Source organism: Vidua macroura, chromosome 5 (assembly GCF_024509145.1).
Source record: "Vidua macroura isolate BioBank_ID:100142 chromosome 5, ASM2450914v1, whole genome shotgun sequence".
NCBI lineage: Eukaryota > Metazoa > Chordata > Aves > Passeriformes > Viduidae > Vidua > Vidua macroura.
Window position 1 is genome coordinate 59,816,288 of NC_071575.1, and position 18,772 is coordinate 59,835,059.

Below are 18,772 nucleotides of genomic sequence, written 5' to 3' on the forward strand. Positions count from 1 at the left end.
TGTTGTTTCAGTGCACTTGAGTTTCCTTCTTATCCATCTTTTCAACTGGAAAAAAAAATTCTTTGAACAGATCTAGTATAGCTTCTTACAGGGTAAGCTCTGGAGAGAGTCTTCCACTCTGTGTATGGGCAGGTCTACTTTTAATTAATGCTGATTTCCTTTCTTAATTTTGGTTGTGTCTGAGCATAATTGTTGAATTTGGAAGAATAGAGCAATTAACTTCTCCACATCTCAGTGTTTCCTCTGTTGTTCTTGGTTGTTATCTTGTACGCAGTTGTGTGCCTATGGACCTTTGTGCTTGGCCGACTTTCACTGTTGGATGAAGGTCTAATATTTTATTGCTCAGAAGCATTTTCATAAATAATCTGTTTCCAGTGCAGAACTGCAACTGATTTGTTTCTTTCTGGAGGGAAGGACCAGAGGTCCTAAAGAAATGGAAATATCATGTTTCTGTGTCAGTTGAAAGGCTGTTCTTGGACCTTGTTGGTGTCTAAGCTATTAAAAACTGAACTGGTCTGTTTGAGTTTACGAGAATATAATCCATCATAAGAGATCCACAAATAAGTTGTTTTTTTCTTTTTCCTCCGGCTTAGCTCATTTTCTGAGCTAAGTATTACATTGCATTAAATATGTCTCCCGCCATTGTTTATTTGCAGGCCTGTTCTTTAAAGGATAAGCCAATTTCCTCCCAAATGCAGTTGATTTCTTGTGACTCACTCTGACAGCTGTGACAATCTGTTTGTCACAGAGCTATTGGTACATACCAATTTATACATTAAAAGTAGCTGAAGGTGGAGCAGTCTCATAGGTGACTTCAGAACCCTAAAATGTTGTGTGAAGATTCATCAGATTACTCTCTGCCTTTGTGGTTTTTTTTAATGATGGTATTACTATTTAACTTTGCACTTCAGTGGGTTGTCTTACAACAGTGACTCTTACCTGGGAAAACTACTGCCCCGGAATGCCCCAGTTCTGTTCCATGCTATAGTATCCAGTATGATTCCATGGCAGTGTGGGAACACATCAGGACAAGGCCAGTAGTGGGCTGTTTGCCATTCTGGGGTGAATTGTTTCTGGCTCAGTCCCATATGCCTGAGGGTGGCATGTGTCTTCTCAGGAAGGACAAATTACTCTTCTTCATGTTTGGCAAGCTCCCGCTGGCATGCCAAAGAGGGCTATATTTAGTACTGATACTGTTTAGCCAACAAGCTGGGAAAATTGTCATGATGATACAACTAGAGATTTACCAAGGCTGTTTTCCAAGAGCTGAAGAAGACTTGGTTGAAATGAGCTTTGAATTTCCAGCTTTGAATCTTGCTGCTTCTATTTTCTCTGGGTACAGTACATCCTGCTCCCAAGCCCAGGCCTGTGGTGTTGCAGCTTGAACTGAGTTCATTCACTCTGACTTGGCATTGGTGGAATTCCTACCAAGCTGGCTATTCAGATATACAGCTTGGTACCCAAAATTCTGCTCTCCTTGTTCTGTTGAATCCTGGCCATAGCTGCTGCTCTTCCTGCTCCCCTGGTGACATGTGCTGTCCTGGCTGCCTAAAGGACAGGTGTGCTGAGAGCAGAGATCCAGAGAGCAGCAGCAGCTGTTCCCAAGAGAACCCTCTTTGCCTCTCATCTGCACTGGGCACGTGGCTTACCTACAATTCAAAAAGCTCATGGGACTGAAAGCAATATGAGCCCTGACACTCACTGCAAGAATTTCACCTCCTCTGTTCCTTTCCCTTGTGAAACAGCAACATCAGGAGCCTCCCAAAGTAATAGAGCAACACCATGGGGTTATCTTATTTCTTATTCATTTTATTTTTCTTATTTCTTATTCATTTTATTTATCTTATTTCCACCCCAAATTTGCCACAGGAACATTCACTATTCAACAAGAGCACCTGAAGATCATTCTCCTGGAAGACCATGCCAATGAGAAGGTCTCAGTTATCTACTCTTTGTACTAAATTGAAGTTACATTTTCCACTGGTAATCTACTCTATACTTAGGCTTTGCATACATAGCAGTGCCAAAAAGAGAGTAAAAGAAATTACCTCTTAAGGAAAAAAAGGCAAATATCCCAATGTAAATGTGATTTTATTGCTTTTATTTAGGCTCTGTGGAGGAATGGAAATTCATAGGGGATAAGCTAAACTAAATAGGCTTTTTATTAACAAAATATTTCAAACTCATGCTCTGCTCACAACTCAGCTCAAGACACATGAAAAAAAGATTGAGGACTCTAATTCTCTAATTTCATAGCTGTCCCTTAAAAATCCATATGACTATTTAATTGTCTTGACACACATTCTCATAAGCAAAGGAATTTTTGAGTGATTCTTAAAAATATTCATATAATGTACCTTAATCCTTTGCTTGGCCATTTAAATCTTCTTTTCCATCTGAAGCAAGTGTTGCTTTTGGCAGTTGTAGTATAGCCAAAACATGAAGAATCATCTGGGCTTGGGTTGGCTGTATTGGAATTTTCTCTTCTATATGGTATGCAGGAAGTTCTCAGGTCTGGCTGATACTGTACATGTTTTCTCTTCATTTGCAGTTTTGGTATTGCTGGCAGGATATTCCACAGTGAAGAGCACGGTGTTATCCTCTTTCCCTGTGTGTCCCTTCTGTGTGCATAAAAATTAGGTTGTTCTGCTGATTTAATTACTGTGAGGACAGATCATCTCCTTAGGAGTCTTAAGTTTTAAGTGATTTGACACTTCTTATTATAATACAATTTCTAGCTTATCTTCCAGTGAACAAATGTTGATTAATAATTCTTGGCATTACAAACAAATCACAGCTCTTTTGCTTGTTTTCAGTTGTTAAGTAAACTAGGGGAAGATCTTGACAACCCTAATTTGCTGTGCTTAGTAGAAGATTGACTATTTTTGTATATTTCTCATTTTTCCATCCATTGGGCCAAGAAAAATCTGGAGAGCAGGTTGTGTATGTCTGGGACACCCACCCTGTACAGACCTGTTAAACCCCTCAGATGTTGTTGACCATTACTTTAATAAATTCACTGCAGGTCCCTTTGATAGCAAACACTGCCATGTGGTAACTCACAGCTATGAACACTCCTCAGGTCATAAACTCCCTCTAGTCTATTTATCTGCCAGGGAGGTATTTGCTTCCATCTTCCAATAGAGCCCCTTTCCCATTAATAAAGTAGCATTAAGACAAGTGCAAGACACAAAGTAGTTGTTGGAGGGCAAAACACACTCCTCCTTTTAGCTTGGTATGTGGCTTTGTAAACCATATATTTTAGGAAAAATGACATGGTAAATTAATAAGAAACATCTAACTCCTGGCAATTTGTAGAGTCTAAATGGCATACACAGATGTGAAAATGCACTGAAGATTGATGTTTCTTCACTGTGCACCACTCCCCTCGCAGCCTGCAAGCCTTGTGGGTCTCTGTCACAGCCTGATTTGCTGTATTGTCAGTTCCCAGGTTGTTTGAGTTTGAAGAATTACCATAGTAATCAGCTATCACGGGTAATGGTTTCTCTGAGTTCAGAAAGAGCAGCTGCCAGCTCCTGCTGTGCTCTGTTGGGTGCATCGGGCACTGCTGCCAAGCTCCTTGGGTTCCAGTTCTGTGGTTTTGAACAAAGGAAGCAGTCTGTAGCTATTTCTGACCTTTCTTGCTGGAGAAGTGCACAGCCCTCTCTCCCTGCATGTACCTTCTGAGAGGTCTCCCGAGTATCCTTCTCTGTGCTATTGAGTTGTGTTTGTTGTAATGATCAGGCGCAGTTTCTGCTGTCCATACTCCAGAGCTAACTCTGTTTCTGCCTTCCACAGCTCTTTGGTAGCCAAGAATACTTTGTTGTTCCACAAATTAACCGGAATTACTAAATCCTCATCAAGGATGGATTGTCCTAAAACATTCAATGTCTCCTTGACCTCATTTTATCTTTTAGTAGGCATTGAGCAGTTTGGGGGGATTAACGTTTTCTCCAAATGCTATGGATTTTTTCAGCTTTTTATTATGATTTTTTTTTTCCTATGGGCTTCTGTGTTTTCATGCCATACTTTTATGTCTTTTAAATCATTACCTTTGTGGATTCATGACATTTCTGACATCTACAAATATTTCTTTTCCCATTTTGAATGGAAATGTTGCTACATGGGTGTTTGTTCCCTCATCTACACTCATGGAGCTTCTCCCTGTAAGAGTGCCAGCAAGTTGTTCACTTCTTATGGTGTTTAAATTATGTTTCAAGGGTTGTGGTGTCTTTTTTATGGACATCTTGCTGTGAACTATGTGACATCTGCTGTATTACAAGAAATCCTGGCAAATTGTTATGAGCTATACTCTGGTTTCTAAGCCTTTTTGACAAAATGGTGCATTTAATCATTTTTTCTATGATTCAGTTTCAGGTTATAATCTCTTGATCTTATAAATAACACTAAAAATATTTCTTGTAGTTCATATTTGATGATGTTTTAAATTAGGATATTGCAATTATGATAAAGACTTTTCCATATATCTTTTTTGTTGGGCTATGCCTTGTGACCATGATATTCCAAAGGATGCTCTCAGAAGCACAGCTTTACAGGGAGTACTGAAAGCAAGTAACTTGCTTCTCAGAAAGTGCAGTTTCTGATGCCACTAGCTAAACTGATCACAGTGTTGGACAGCATGCATACATGATACCAGGTGGGACAATTGGATGGTGGTCCCACATTATTGCTTTTTTTGAGTCTTGGATGTTCTGGAAAAGGGCTGTATTTCTCTTAATATTGCACTTAACTTGCCAGTCAAATGTGTATTCACTATGAAGTTCCTTTTCTACCTTGAGCCCATTGATAATAGTAGTCAGGAGGGTGAATATAGAGCATTAAACCTGGGAAAGTTTAGTCTTCCAGTGCTTTGCACCTTGAAGCATATACACACAGCCTTTCCTCATTTATTTTGCTGTTTGTTTCCTTGTCAGAGTCAGGAGAATTTTTAGCAAGTTTCTCCCAGTGCAGGTGTTGACAGCATGTCCAGCTACCAGTGCTTTTGACATGTGCTTCTTTTGCTGACATTCAGCTGTGCATTTCCTGGCTGTAAGATGCAGACAGTTTATTCTAGTTTTAGATTCTGAGGTCCAAGGAACAGCAACAAGAGAACAGAAATGAGGAATTAGGGTGAAGATCCTGAGCAGGAGCAGGAGCAGCAGCAGCAGCAGCAAAATAGTTATTCATATTATGGTTCTACTTATCGATTAAAAAGAGTAAACCTAATGCTTTATAAACTATTTATTCTCACAGAATAGTCCTGATAACACCACTACTTGTGTGGCATGAATCCCATTAAAGGGCCTTTCAGTAACATACTCTATCTGCTGAGGGCTAAATCCTGCAGAGCACACAGTTCATCCTGGCACTTAAACTCTGACTCTACACCCATTTTTGCCTGAGCTGCTGCCACTGAGTCCCCGTTCCCCTGGGAGGGCTGCAGCTGCACCCAGTGGCCACCTCTTCCCCACAAAGCTGGTATCAATCTCCGCAGGATCTTCAAGTCTCTGGTCTTGTTAGAGGCCACTGTTTATCCACACTTTGGTGTGGTGTTGCAATGACAGAATCCCAAAGACTGTCTTCTGAAGTATTATTGTGTAGCTAATTAGCACATCCCTATACTTGCCTGCCTTTGCATGAACCATCACCTTGAATCCAAAGGTCCCTGCCTGGAGTGTTTTGGTTTCAGACTACTTTAAAGTTACTGAGATCTCTAGGTATTTTTTCTCTCCAGGTAGGCAGAATTACTATTCTACAAGATTTGGAAAATACATCATATTCTGTGGGAAGGAAACAGGTTTGTAAAACAGAGATGCTGTCATGAACGTCATCAAAATGAAGAATATCTTTGGCTGGAGAGAAAGCATTTCCTGAGGAGACCTGTTTATTTCATCAAGATTTTTTCATACAGACATTTGACAGCTGAGCAGAGGATCTGCCATCCTGCATCAGAGACAGAGTCTGTCCAGGCCAGTATCCTGTCCCTGACAGGGACCAGCTCCAAGAACTTCAGAGAAAAATGCATTTCCATCATGATGGGAAATAACTTCCTCATGTGATGAGTTTACTGCCAGTCCCAGACACTTGCTGGTTGATTTGGGGAAGAAGCACTAGGCTAATTTTTTTTTTTTTTTTTGGTTAATCTCAGGTTGTTTAACAGTAAATACATTGAGCAAAATTCAGATCTGGCTATATCTTCAATTTCTAATTAACTCTTTATCATAAGCTGCATTGTGGCAGCATATTTCTTAGGTTATTAAACAGTCATAGTCCTCTTAGCCTTTTGCAGGATAATTGGATTTGATAAAGAAAGATATATTCAAAGGCAAAGGAACATTGGTAGAGATGTAGTCTTAAAACTGTTTTGTACCATGGATCATTAACATTTTTATTTTCTTGCAATTTCTCCTTTGAGTGATCTTTTCTGGGTATTCTTCATTACATTAGACTTTTCTTGTGTATCTACTCATTGTTTATCTTATAAAGAAATGCTGCTATCTACAGTGTATTGTTTTCCCTTTTTTTCTTCATGCACTTAATAAGTGGATGAGTGGCTAACTCTGACCATAGGCACTAGACCAAAGTCAGCTTTGAGAGCATGACCAGCACTGGCACACGGTGACTACTAACGCTGAACACTGAGTGACTGCACCCAGGTGTGGGATGTGCTTGCACTTACAAGATACAGCACTTCTGCCATGCACAGGAATCTTTTGTTAGCTAAAATTAACTGGCACGTGTTCCTGGCAGTGCTGCTGCTGTTTCCAAAGTGACAGCCTCCTCTTTTGCATCCCCAGGAGAACACCTGAGCAATGGCACACACTGCCTTCCCCAGCCTGCAGAGGGCTTTGGCCATGTCAAGTGCTGCTGGGCACCCTCTGAAACAACAAGCCCCCATTCCAGGGCTAGGAAGGAATTGATCCTGTCCAGTGTCCACTTGTTTGTTATCAACAGGCAGGTCATCAGTGCTTCTCTTGCTGGGTATGAGACCCAGTGATGCACAAAAAGTCAGGAGAAGCCGTGGCCTTGTGCCTGTCTCCTTGTGTCAGCAGACTAGAACAGGTCACCAGTGCCCCTTTTCTCTAAAGAGATAATGATGTGCACACCTCACATGGGTATAACCATGGCATTTATATCTTTGCTCACTCCTTGTGTAACTGCAGACAAACAGTTCGTCTTTCTGTTTTCTCTTCTCCAGCATGAATCTTACTTTCTGTCAGCGTGTCACAAGATTTCAAATATATTAGTACCTTTTTGGGCTAATTCTGGCTTCCAAATGCAGAGTGGGGTCAGCACAGCAGGAATCTCCCTGTTGACTACTCTCTAGGAGAATTCATTATTTCTGGAATATTGCTTTTAACATTTTTAACGTAAGTTGCAATGAGAAGATTCATGAAAACACATGAGTGTTTTGCAGAAACTTCAGCATTGCTAGGATGCTCAAAGAGCGACCCGGACCCTGCAGATGGCATCCCAAATTTTAATTTTAATAATTTTTTATTTTCAAGGCTACTTTACACCAACTACATTATAAAGTCATTAGCATGGAGTCTGAAATCTATATAATCCTTGGGACTCATGTGGATTTGCAGAATGCTGCTGGTAGTCAGGAGAAAGGTTTATAATTAAAATACAAGAATCATAATTTCCATTGATATTTTTCTAAAGTCATTTGTTCATATCTGTATTTCTGTATCATTGATCACATTTTAGAAAAAAAATCTGCTAAACATGTTAAGTCTCAATACTCTGCTAATGATAGATAAAGCACTTCTATCAAGTGCAACCAGTGTATTGAATGAAGATCTAAATATAATCACACTGTACACCTGAGCTCCATTTCAACTTCTCTTCTTGTCCTGGAATATAATTAGGATGGGGCCTTGGGGACACACTCACTGCTAACCAACATCTCAATGACCTTGCTGGGGTCAAAGCAGATGTCAAGTCACAGCTGAGTCTGAGGCACTGACTCTAAGAATAGATTCAAATTTCCACTGTTAGGTGCAGTCATAATGTGAATGAAACTACCAAGAAAATACTACAAATCTCAAAGTACTCCAAAAAAATTTTAAAAAAAGAATCTTAAGGCTAATAGGAGACAGTGATGATAATTGAGACCTACTCAGAAAATTTAGTAATTTTCTTTTTCTGCATGCTGTGTTAGAGCTTCTGCAAAAGGCTAGTGGTTAATGACTAATTTACATTTCCTGGTTTATAAGCCTTAAAAACAGTTATTCTGCAGGGCCAGTGGGAGACTTGGGAAGTTGTAGCTCAGCCTCCTGCTCCAGCAGTGGCATCTGTGCTAAAGCTCCAGCTCTCCAGGCCTTGGGAATGCCACTGCAGAACGGCACAGCTGTGCTCTGTCTAGGACGTGCAGATGTGTCCTTGTGTGCACCTCCTCACCAGAAAAGCAGCTCCTCTCCCTGCTGAGGCTGGACTGCCTCAAACCACATCTTTGTGTTGTTTCTCCTTGTGTCAGGGCTTCCCACAAAACCAGGCCAATGGTGGGTGGAGGCTTCCAGAGGGACACAAAATCCAGCTGATAATCAGCTGCATGCTCGTGCAGCCATTTGTAAGGAGATGCTGATGTCCACAGCTTGCTCCATAGGTAAAGAGGAGATTTGGCAGCTACTTTGATCTCCCAGGAGTCAGGCTGGCCCAGAAGACACAAGGCAGCCCAGAAGAGCCCAGGCAGCCCAGCAGAGCCCAGGCAGTCCAACCATAGGCTTCATGAGCAAGGAAAGCAATGAAAAGTCTGCGAATTTGCTCAACACTGAGGTGTTTCAGGTGTCTGCAATAAACACAATTCAATAAAGCGTATTGTAAACTGCTGATAAAAATCATCAGTCTAAGTTTAGTGCAGGACTAAATTACTTTCTTCTGGGTGCAGAGCTCTTGTAGACCTTTTCTGGCAAATGGAGGTTGCTTTAAGAGTGTCATTTCCCTTGAATTTGTGACTAGCATTTATTTCCTCATGCTAGAGTTAAATTTAGCACTAAATCTACCTGTTTTTTAAAACAAGGAACTTACTAAAATCTTCAGATTTTTCTTCATAGAACAAACCAGGAATGAATAAAGTGCTCTTCAAAAGTGGCAATATTCTATTCACATTTTACAATTACAATAATTGCAATTCTAATACTATAGACTATTAAATTTCAATATATCTGACACCATACAGAATTATTAATATCGAACTAAAACAATTCCTCTGAGTGGGACTTTGAATATGATTTCTTACTGAGATTAGGTATTCTTTAAGAAACTGGATAAAGAATATTTACATGTATTTTGGGCTAAGCTGCTTATTCATGAATAATAATCAAATTATTAGAACATATCAATTTATTTCAGATCTATAAAATACAAATCTAAAAATATCATTTTACAGACAATATTAACCACTTAGTTTATATTTTAGTATGATCTAAAGCCTATCTTGCACAGAATAATAATGTAACAGAATAACAAAATAGTCTACATTTTAACCTTAGCGATTTCCTTAACTGGAATCTACCATTTACATCAAAATACTTGTGCACAGTAAACAATTAAACATCTACATTTCAAGAATAAATTGGCTACATCTCATAACTGAGACACCAATTACAGTACATTTATTAAAAATCCTTCAAGAATGCACTCAGTAGTAACAGTAGTTAAAATCATAACAGTTCTGTGAAATGATCAAAGCAAATGACAACAGAATTTTAAAATTCAGTTAATCATTTATATGTAATGTAAAGCCCATGTAATACTACAAGGAAGGAAGAAATTACATGGGCACAAGTGCAAAAAAGCAATATTATAAGCCATCTTCTCTCTTTGGTAAAAATCAATTAGCAAGAAGTATACCATAATAATCCAAGTCAAAGACTAATTCAGGCTATATGTTTTTTTTTTCCTTTCCTACCATAGGCAGACTTGATTTGCAGGCAATCTACAGTAGAGAGTTAAAATTCTACTTAACACTGCCCATTTTTTCCTCTTTTAAGTTTTCCTCTTTCAAGTTTAAATATTGAAATTAAAGACAAGGGTTTTTTTTTCTTTCATAAATAGCTTTTCAGTAGTATTGTTTCTTCAGGAATTTAAAAATAAATAGCAAAATATACACAACTTCAAAGATTACATTTAATTCCTTCTAGGTATATCCTGAAAATATATCAACAAGGAATAAATAACTTTGGGTTTCTCGGATATTTGGTAAAATGTCAATTACTCTTAGATAAGGAGTTTTCTCTGAGGGATAAGGAAGTACCATTGCTTTTTCTACACAGCTTTTCCTATACAGGTGGAATTTTAATAAGTTTACACTAAGAATATAATCTGTAATATAATATGGATGATACTCACTAAAAAGTACAGTAAAAAGTCTTTCAAAATTAAACCTTCAGAATTTCATGTTCAAGTCTGAGGAACTTTCCAGTAACTTTGAAGTTTTCCTGGCAGTCAAGATTGGTTGTCTGTGTCAGGAGGTTACAGTAACAGTAAGGCAATTTCCTCCAATGGCAGAGCCAAAGCTCTTTTCTACTGACAACACATTAAAAATCCAGAAAGGACAAAATGCTGAGGAAGGGACAAAAGAGAAGGATGTAGATGAAGAATACTTGTGTCTAAACCATCCTGAGACACATATAGATTGTCTACAGAGATTTCACTATAACCATAGATTTTATGTAAGCTCTTCTGGTTTTGAAGGACTTGACCCCTCATGAACAATTAAGGTCATAGGGGGTTTGTAGGTTATCATCTTACTCAACCTCCTCCTTATATTTATCTGAAATTATTGCTAAAGAAAGAAAAAAAAAATCCAAGCCAAAACAGCAAAGGAACTAAAAGAATCCAGCAACTTGAAGTGTCATTAGAAATCAGAAAAAAAAATCTTATCTGCAGGAAGATCTTCTGGAGGGGCAGAGTAAAGTCCTTGCCTTTTTACAAGATCCATTTAAGCTGCCAGAAGAGTAAAGGCAGTTTTGACTGCTCATTTATTCAGAATTCAGAAATATAATGTAGATTCACTAACCTCCTATTCACACCCACAGTTAATTTACATAAAATATTAAGCAGAATGCTTTTCTACTCCTTGTTTGATTCCAAGCACAAGATGCAAAAACCAGTTAAACTGCACTGTCCAGCCCTTATCTCTGCAAACCTCTATCTGATCAAGAAAATGCTTTTTGGCATCTTCTTCACTTTTCCCTACTGTCAGTGCCTCCCTGATATATTCAATGTCTTCTTTGCTGGTTAATTGGGGCATTCCAGTCATCAGCATCATGGAGAACAGGATGATCAGCAGGTTTGTGTGGTGTCGGAGAGCTAAATAAGCCTTCACACATACATCCTGTGAGAGAGAAGAGTTTTTTGTTAATTGAGGAGATGAATTGAGATGGATGGTATAGGAATTTCACAGGACTCTCATAAACCAATGCCATTCAATCACTCAGGTGTCAGCAACAGGAGACCCAACAAAGCTGTTCAACTGAGTCAAAACGTGACACAAATTTCTGCACTCACTGCTCAGTGTAACTTCATTCACCACGGCTTGGGGCAACGAGAACTGTTTGGGTGTACAACTAACAGCTCTTAATGCTACATTAATTATTAATGCATAAAACCTTAGCCTCACCAGAATTTCAAAATAATGTTGCTACCATATAACCTCTTTCTGTGGCTGTTAAAAGAGACAGCAATAATTCACTGTCTTCCTTTCCTGTTGGGATGTTCCCATTTAAAGACTGTGGCTGGCAAGTGATACTGAACAAAGTAGCACCTCCAGGGGATTGCTCTTCATTTTCTATAGGTGTCTATTAACTGTGCAGTGGTGATGGATTATTTAACAGGGAAGATTTTCAGGCTTGGTGTTCTAAGGAATTTTGCTAGCTGACAGCTCTAGTCTTCAGGCACTCTGCCTTGCTGGAGGATTTCTATCACTATGCACTGTCATTCTGGACTCCATAGGCGTTTTTTACAGCCTTTTCATTTCCATGTATAAATAATCTGTGCTTAACAACAGAACTTTTAGAAGAATGACATTTCTGCAGCTTGGAAAAACATGCAATGCTTTAAAAATAATTATTTCCTGCTAAGCGACTAATACATAAACTGAAATTATTGCTTCTTATATTAAATTTGTAACTCATTTACTAGCAGAAATAAGAACAATGCAATGAAGACATCAATAATCAATCAGCTAGAAATTAGGTTTGCAATACAGTAATATAAAAATATGAAAAATATTTCCAAGAAGGTTGTTATTATTTAAACCACAGCTGAAGCAATGCTAATTTTTACGCAATTAAACATTCAATTTAACCTTTCAACAGCTGTATATTAAGCTTTTGAATAATACTTGGGAAGCCTAAATATTTTAATGTAAACTTCCAACCAATCCCAACAGCCCTCTAGAACACAGGGCATTTTTTACAAGGTACATGTTTTTTTCTTCCTCTGAAACAGGAAGAAGTGCACAAATAATCTTAACATCTATCACTGTTTACATCAGCAACACCAGGACACCCAACTAGACAGGTTAGGAAAATACTAAGGAAGGAAGATGATATATTGAAGATCTGTCTGTACAATTTCTTTTTTTAGTATTGCCTGGGAACTTAAATCTTTTACTCTATTCCCAAATAAATTCTGTTCTGAAATAAGATCATACTTATGAACACCAGTGTCAGTTTGTTCTAGCACCACAAAAGATTAAATGCAATGGTCAAAGCAGAGTTTACAATAGAATACACCATTACCTTATCACAGGGAATAGTTTCTCTCCATTATAGCAGGAGAAAAAAATAAAAAAATAAATTTTACTTATGTATTATCAACTTCAAACAGAGAAATCTTGTCACAAGAGTTAGTCTGTGCTTTGTTACCCTTGAAAGAGATGAAAGGTCTTTATAGTTATATCAAAGAAGGTTTTACATTTCTGTATGGATGATGTATCTCACTGCTTTGGGTGTCTGAGACAGAAAAACAATTATGCAGTCAAGAAAAACCTGGTATCACGGCATCTCAAAGGCAGCCCTTCTAGGAATTCAAAAGATTTTAAAAATCTCCATCTGCCTGTTACAGTTATTTATTCAGACAGGAACTGGATGTGGTTTTGCATTAGTATCTTCCAAGAAAAGGAATTTTTACACTTCTGAGAGAGGCAGCGAGAACCAAAGATAACCCAGACGATAGGTAGGTGTCAAGGGTATGTACATGTTTATTGCAGGATTAAGAAGAAAGCTGCTAACTCATCTAAAGCCACAGGCAAAATGAGAGGAGCTGAGGAGAAACCAAAATCCCATTGCCCAACAGGAAAAAAAGAATAATCCTGAATAAGCCTGAAACTGTCCTAATTATTATTATCCTAAAATCCAGGCATTTTTATAATATAAAGTGTCCAAGTTCTGTTACATAGGCCATCCCTTCCTATGTACAGTATACTGCAAATAAGTATTTCTCAGTGATAAATTGGGTACCCTTCTACTTTCTGTCACCTTTGTTTCACAATCAAATACATGAGATTTTGTAATTAAATAAATTCACTCTTCTGCAGTGATCTTTGGTCAAAGTTATTTGTCACTTTTACCTTCTCCAGCATCTGCAATACGAGCTCTGGCTAACACATCTGTATGGACTATGTCCAGTGAATAACAAAGAAATAAAATTTTATAAAAGTAGATTATTAAGTTAATAAAAACACCAAAGACTGTAAAAAACAAAGGAGTCTTCTGAAGTACAAACTGTTTTAATGTAGTGAAGTACAAAATAATGAGAGTTGTTCTTAAAAATTAATGAAGGATAAATGCTGAGACTTTTCCATTAATACATGAATGAGTCAGCAGGCAGATTGAATGAATCGCTCAATATTAGGAAATATCATGAAACAAGTTAACTGAAAAGTGAAACTACAATTCTGGGGTTTTTTAAAACTCTGGCCATGTAATTAAAACATATATTTTTTATAGCAAAATATGTGATGCAAATCTTGCTCTGTGTTTCCCTTTTACTTGCATAGAAGTATTTTATTTTTTACTGGTCTTTGAGACAGAAAAGACTTTTAATGTACTACTGCAATAGTGATATATAAACAGTAGCTATTGCAGCAGAACTATACATGAACTTACATTTTTTGGTCAGTTTATTATTTATTGTCTGTGCCTAAACCATGTCACTTAAAATGCCCAGGTCTCATATCACCATCACAGCTCACAACAGTAAAAACACATTAATCATCTTTTATCTGGCTAAGGACACTAGTGGAAATGACATTGCTGCCATCACAGCATTCCTAAACTGCGCATTAGTGGGATGGTAACAGTACTTAGAAATTAGTACCAGAGAAACGAAAAGTTTATTTAGTCAAACCCAGGACTCCATGATGGAGGCATGAAGTATTGAAGAGAGGCTCTGACCAAACTTACTTCAGACTGATTTTGGTATTTGGGCTGCTGAAGTAAAGGTCAGATCCTCTCTAAAGACCTGGATGATCCATATATATGAAACCAACTTTACCTCACTGCAGACACCTTTCAATTCTCCATTAGCACACTTTCACACTTTCAACTATTTTCTGCTTCCAGAACAGATGTCTTCTTTGAAATTACATACCCCAGACTGGTGTTTCAGTCCCATACCTTCACATGACTTACAGCTGCAGCAACAGCATCACTGTTGCACACAGTACAGCTCACAGGATTCCCTGAGAGCATGGGCTCAGCATTCCCTTCCCATGTAGTTCCCTTCCCACAGCAGTTCCAACCCATGGCAAACCCCACCCTAACATCTTTTGATCTACAAGTCCTCTTCAAATACTTCCACTGTGATAAAGGCAGTCCTGGCAAAAATGAAGATTCAAAGATTGCACCTGGTTATTAAATTATTTTCGGACGTTTGGGCACTGGCTTCAACCAAAGATCATTGGTTCTTCTTTGCATGGGTCCTCTCCCTTTTGATTGTTTCTGGTGGACAATGTGATTTGTCCTACCATAAGAATACTGTAAGGTGGGAATTGCAAGACAATCCAAGTGGATTACCATTCCTGGCAGGGAGGCCTGCAGGATGTGCCCAGCCTGAAGATGGGGAACATTCATTTCTGGATGAGTGAGTAAAAGCACTGAAATGCGACCACAAATGGAGACAAATTCTGAAGTAACTGCATATATGTTCAAAGGGACATAGTCACCATCTACCAGGAAGAACCTTTATTAGGTAATTAGAGAACCAGACTCCATACTGGGACTAGTTCACCCACAAGGAATGCAGAACATGAAATTCAGGCTTTGGCTTTGACTCACTCTACAGAAGAATTTTTCTTTTCATATTATAAGGAACTTGCTTTCTAAATCAGACACTTTAATCAAAGTCTCTAAAGACCTCAGACATACAAGTACTTTTGACCAGCCATGTTCCCATTCATTTCATTAAACATAGGAACTGCATACTAAACTCCCTTTTTGACCAGGTTCTACACTAGCTCAAATAATCACAACTAGTTTGAAAGCACTCAATTTCAAATAGAAGCAATAGAACAGATTTTAAATTTCTTTCAGAGTTAAATCTATCCATCCACTTCACAAACCAACATCTGAGATAGTTTAGGGCCATTACAGATTTTTACTGAGATGCAGCAGTCCAAGCACCAGAACTCAAGGGCAGAATCAGGAGGGAATAACACTGGCCAAGCCAGCTGACAAATGCCTCACACCTGCTCATACTCCACAGAGGCTCTGCTTAGAGCCATGAGTTCCTTCCAATTGCACAAACACTGAAGCCCTCTGCAAAGTATTTTCAATCAAGACAAGAAACAAAGAAAGAACTGCTTATCGGGTCTGCTGCTAATGAGTTTTTCAATGTGCCTTTGTGAATGCCTGAATTCTAGTTCCCATAATTGTACAGATAATATTTTCTTTTAGTTGGGCCTAAAATATCCCGGAATTGTATTACAATTCAGTACATTTTATTAAAATAATACCCAGGAGCCTAGATCTTTGAAAATCACTGAAAGGCACTAATGTTCATTTTAGAGGGTAAAAAAAACATTGCTTAATTGATTTGCAGCTAGATTCTCATCCTTTTACCTGAAATTTGTGGAAATGGAGACTTGTCTTCTTTCCCGAAGTTCCCATGACATACAGAAAATCTGGAGTCAGCACAAAAGGAACTCTCTCCTTATTAATTCCAAGGAAGCTTTTATAATTCCCAAGAATATGGCCAAAATCAATATGGAAAAGGTTACCTTCATAAAGAGAAGAAGAAGTCACATTCAAACAAATACAATAAACTGCTAAGAACACTTAACGAGTATTCACAGTAGTTCCAACCCCTCTTTTCAGTACATATGAATCACTCTTAAGTTCAGCAGAAAAGACTCTTTTCTTTCTTTTTTTGGGAAATACATAATTCTGTCCTCTTAGCAAAATTACTTTTTGTTTATCTTTGGCAGTTGTTAAAAGTCCAGAAGAACTGCTGCATTATCTGAACATACACTCACAGCTTTTCAAAAATCAACCAAGGAAAGCTTGTGCCTCGTACCCGTAACAATCAGAGCATCACTACACAGAAAAGGCTTGAGGGTTATGTTTCAAATACCCATGGGATTCTGGCACTACCCATCTCCTTGGCAAATGTCATTGACTAGAACATGCTTTCACCTCACAGACCTTCATTAGCAATTTCTAAACCACTCTGTGTTCGAAGTCTGCATTATCACCCTTTGGATAGCTTTGAGAGAGTAGCAAGGCACCAGTTCCCACAAAAGCAATCAAAACCTCTCCTTTCAAGGGTTACTACACCTACAGGACTGGAGCGTACTGCTGCTCTCCACATTACTTTATTACTTTCACTGGCACTCAGGAAATGGATACAAGAGTACGGTTACTTAAAAACACAGATTTGTAGTAGTGGCATAATTATAAAAAAAGATAAAACATCGAATTATGTAAGATGATACTTAACAGTGATCTGTAGGTGGAATATCCTTAGACATTCCAGATTTTAAACCAGCTTTCAAGTTCCCCCAGCCTACCAAATCTGACTCCCTGCAGACCTCTCATACTGAGATCCTTCTGGCTCCTGAGGCTCAAGAGAGATCCTGTTAAAGACTCTGAGGCAAATCTGCTCATGACCACAACATAACAACACTTCTTTCTCAGTTTCCCTGTCTATTGACCTGTGCCTCATGTTCTGCCAGTGGGAATAACACCACATTATACTATATATAATGTTGAAATTAAAGCATTTCTTAGTCATTTTTTCCTCAAGGGCTTCTGCTGAATTTTTTTACTGTAGTCTTCAATTAGCTAATTTCTGCCTTCAGGGTACTTCTTCTCTCTAGCCTTCAACTGATAAAACTTTAATATAATCAATAATAAATATCCAGCCTTCTATTTTCCATCTCTGATAAGAGACTAATTATGAAGTGAGAGGATCATGAAACTAAAAGTGAATTCCTTAGACTAAATAAAACTCTTCCGTATGTACTGATTGTTCAGGGGTTCTTTCCATAGGTAAGTAAAATTAAGGATGAAACAACGTGCAGTTACGGAAGTAACTCCTAAAGTTTATACAAAAAAACTGAGTTTCTTCAAGAGGATATAACCATCCCACAGATTTTAGTAGGTAAACAAATACACTCCATATATACTTATTTCCTAATTTTTTTTACAACAGCACACAAAGAAATTACATTCCTCAGAATTGAAAAGAGTCCAGCAACATCTGAATTCTGACAGAATTCAGTTGCACTGAACACTGTGAGAACCACAGACACACAGCAGATAGATGAACAGCCGCCTGCTTTATAAAGTTTTTTGGTGTTCAGACCAAAAGATGTAGACAGTAAAAAAGAATTTGGTTTACATTTCTAATGACTTAGTTTGTATCAAACTGCTCCTTGGAAAATAATGGCATTTTTAATGATACATATCTCCAGCCTGTATGAAGGCCAACAGGAGTGAAATACATTTCAATGTTACAGGAGGACTTGACCTTGTAAGCACCACTGACAGAACTGGTTTGTGTCTCTTCATTAATTGTGAAATGCACTATTTATTAAAATGAAACATAAATCTAGTGAAGTATAGACAGTCAGCACATCTACGAAATTCTCAAAAAAATAACCCACCTGTTTCTGTAATCATGATGTTGTCATTGTGCCTGTCTCCTATTCCAAGTACAAAGGTTGCCACACAGTATCCAGCACAAGAATAAACAAATCTTTCCACAGCTGCCTGAAACTAAAAATAAATCTTAGATATGTCAAATGCTTCAATGCTAGGCATTAAATGCAATAATTCTCAAAGTTAGGTACCTTTCTGTTGAAATGTTATCTATCAACAGGCAAACTATCTTATAAAATACACCATTGCACAACAGAGATCAAGATCACAGCCCTGCACTGCACCCCCCATGCTGGCTCTATCCCTCAGCACAGAAAAGCAGCATAGAGCAGCTCACACATTCTAAGGAAAAAAATGTGGCAGAAAGCTGTAGTAGGTCATTGGATGTACACAAGCAAAGGAGTTGTGAGCACCCAAACCTGCACCTGAATCCTCTAAAATCACATTGCCTTTCAGTGTTCTTAGATGTCCTCTGAACCTGCTCCTCATGTATCGCTTCTAACTTCCATTGATAAAGGAGTGACTTCAGAAGCATCTCGTCTCTCAGGAATTTGGCTGCCAGCTGGATGCTAAAGGCTCATTCACACACACCTGCAGCTTAGTGCACGGAAAATGAATGGACTTTTCAAACCCCCACAAGTAACAAACACAAACATACG

The 18,772-nt window shown here is 38.3% G+C and overlaps 1 protein-coding gene across 1 annotated transcript in view; it reads right to left on the reverse strand.

Annotated features, from left to right (window-relative positions):
- Positions 1 to 9,330: 9,330 nt before the first annotated feature.
- Positions 9,331 to 18,772, reverse strand: part of PIK3CG (phosphatidylinositol-4,5-bisphosphate 3-kinase catalytic subunit gamma) — a 33,097-nt gene continuing 23,655 nt past the window's right edge. Inside the window, exons 9-11 of the mRNA XM_053977930.1 lie at positions 18,119 to 18,230; positions 16,074 to 16,231; positions 9,331 to 11,344 (exon numbers count right to left, since the gene is read on the reverse strand). Coding sequence (XP_053833905.1) covers positions 11,063 to 11,344; positions 16,074 to 16,231; positions 18,119 to 18,230 — 552 coding nt within the window. The 3' untranslated portion in view covers positions 9,331 to 11,062. The remainder of the gene's footprint in view (positions 11,345 to 16,073; positions 16,232 to 18,118; positions 18,231 to 18,772) is intronic.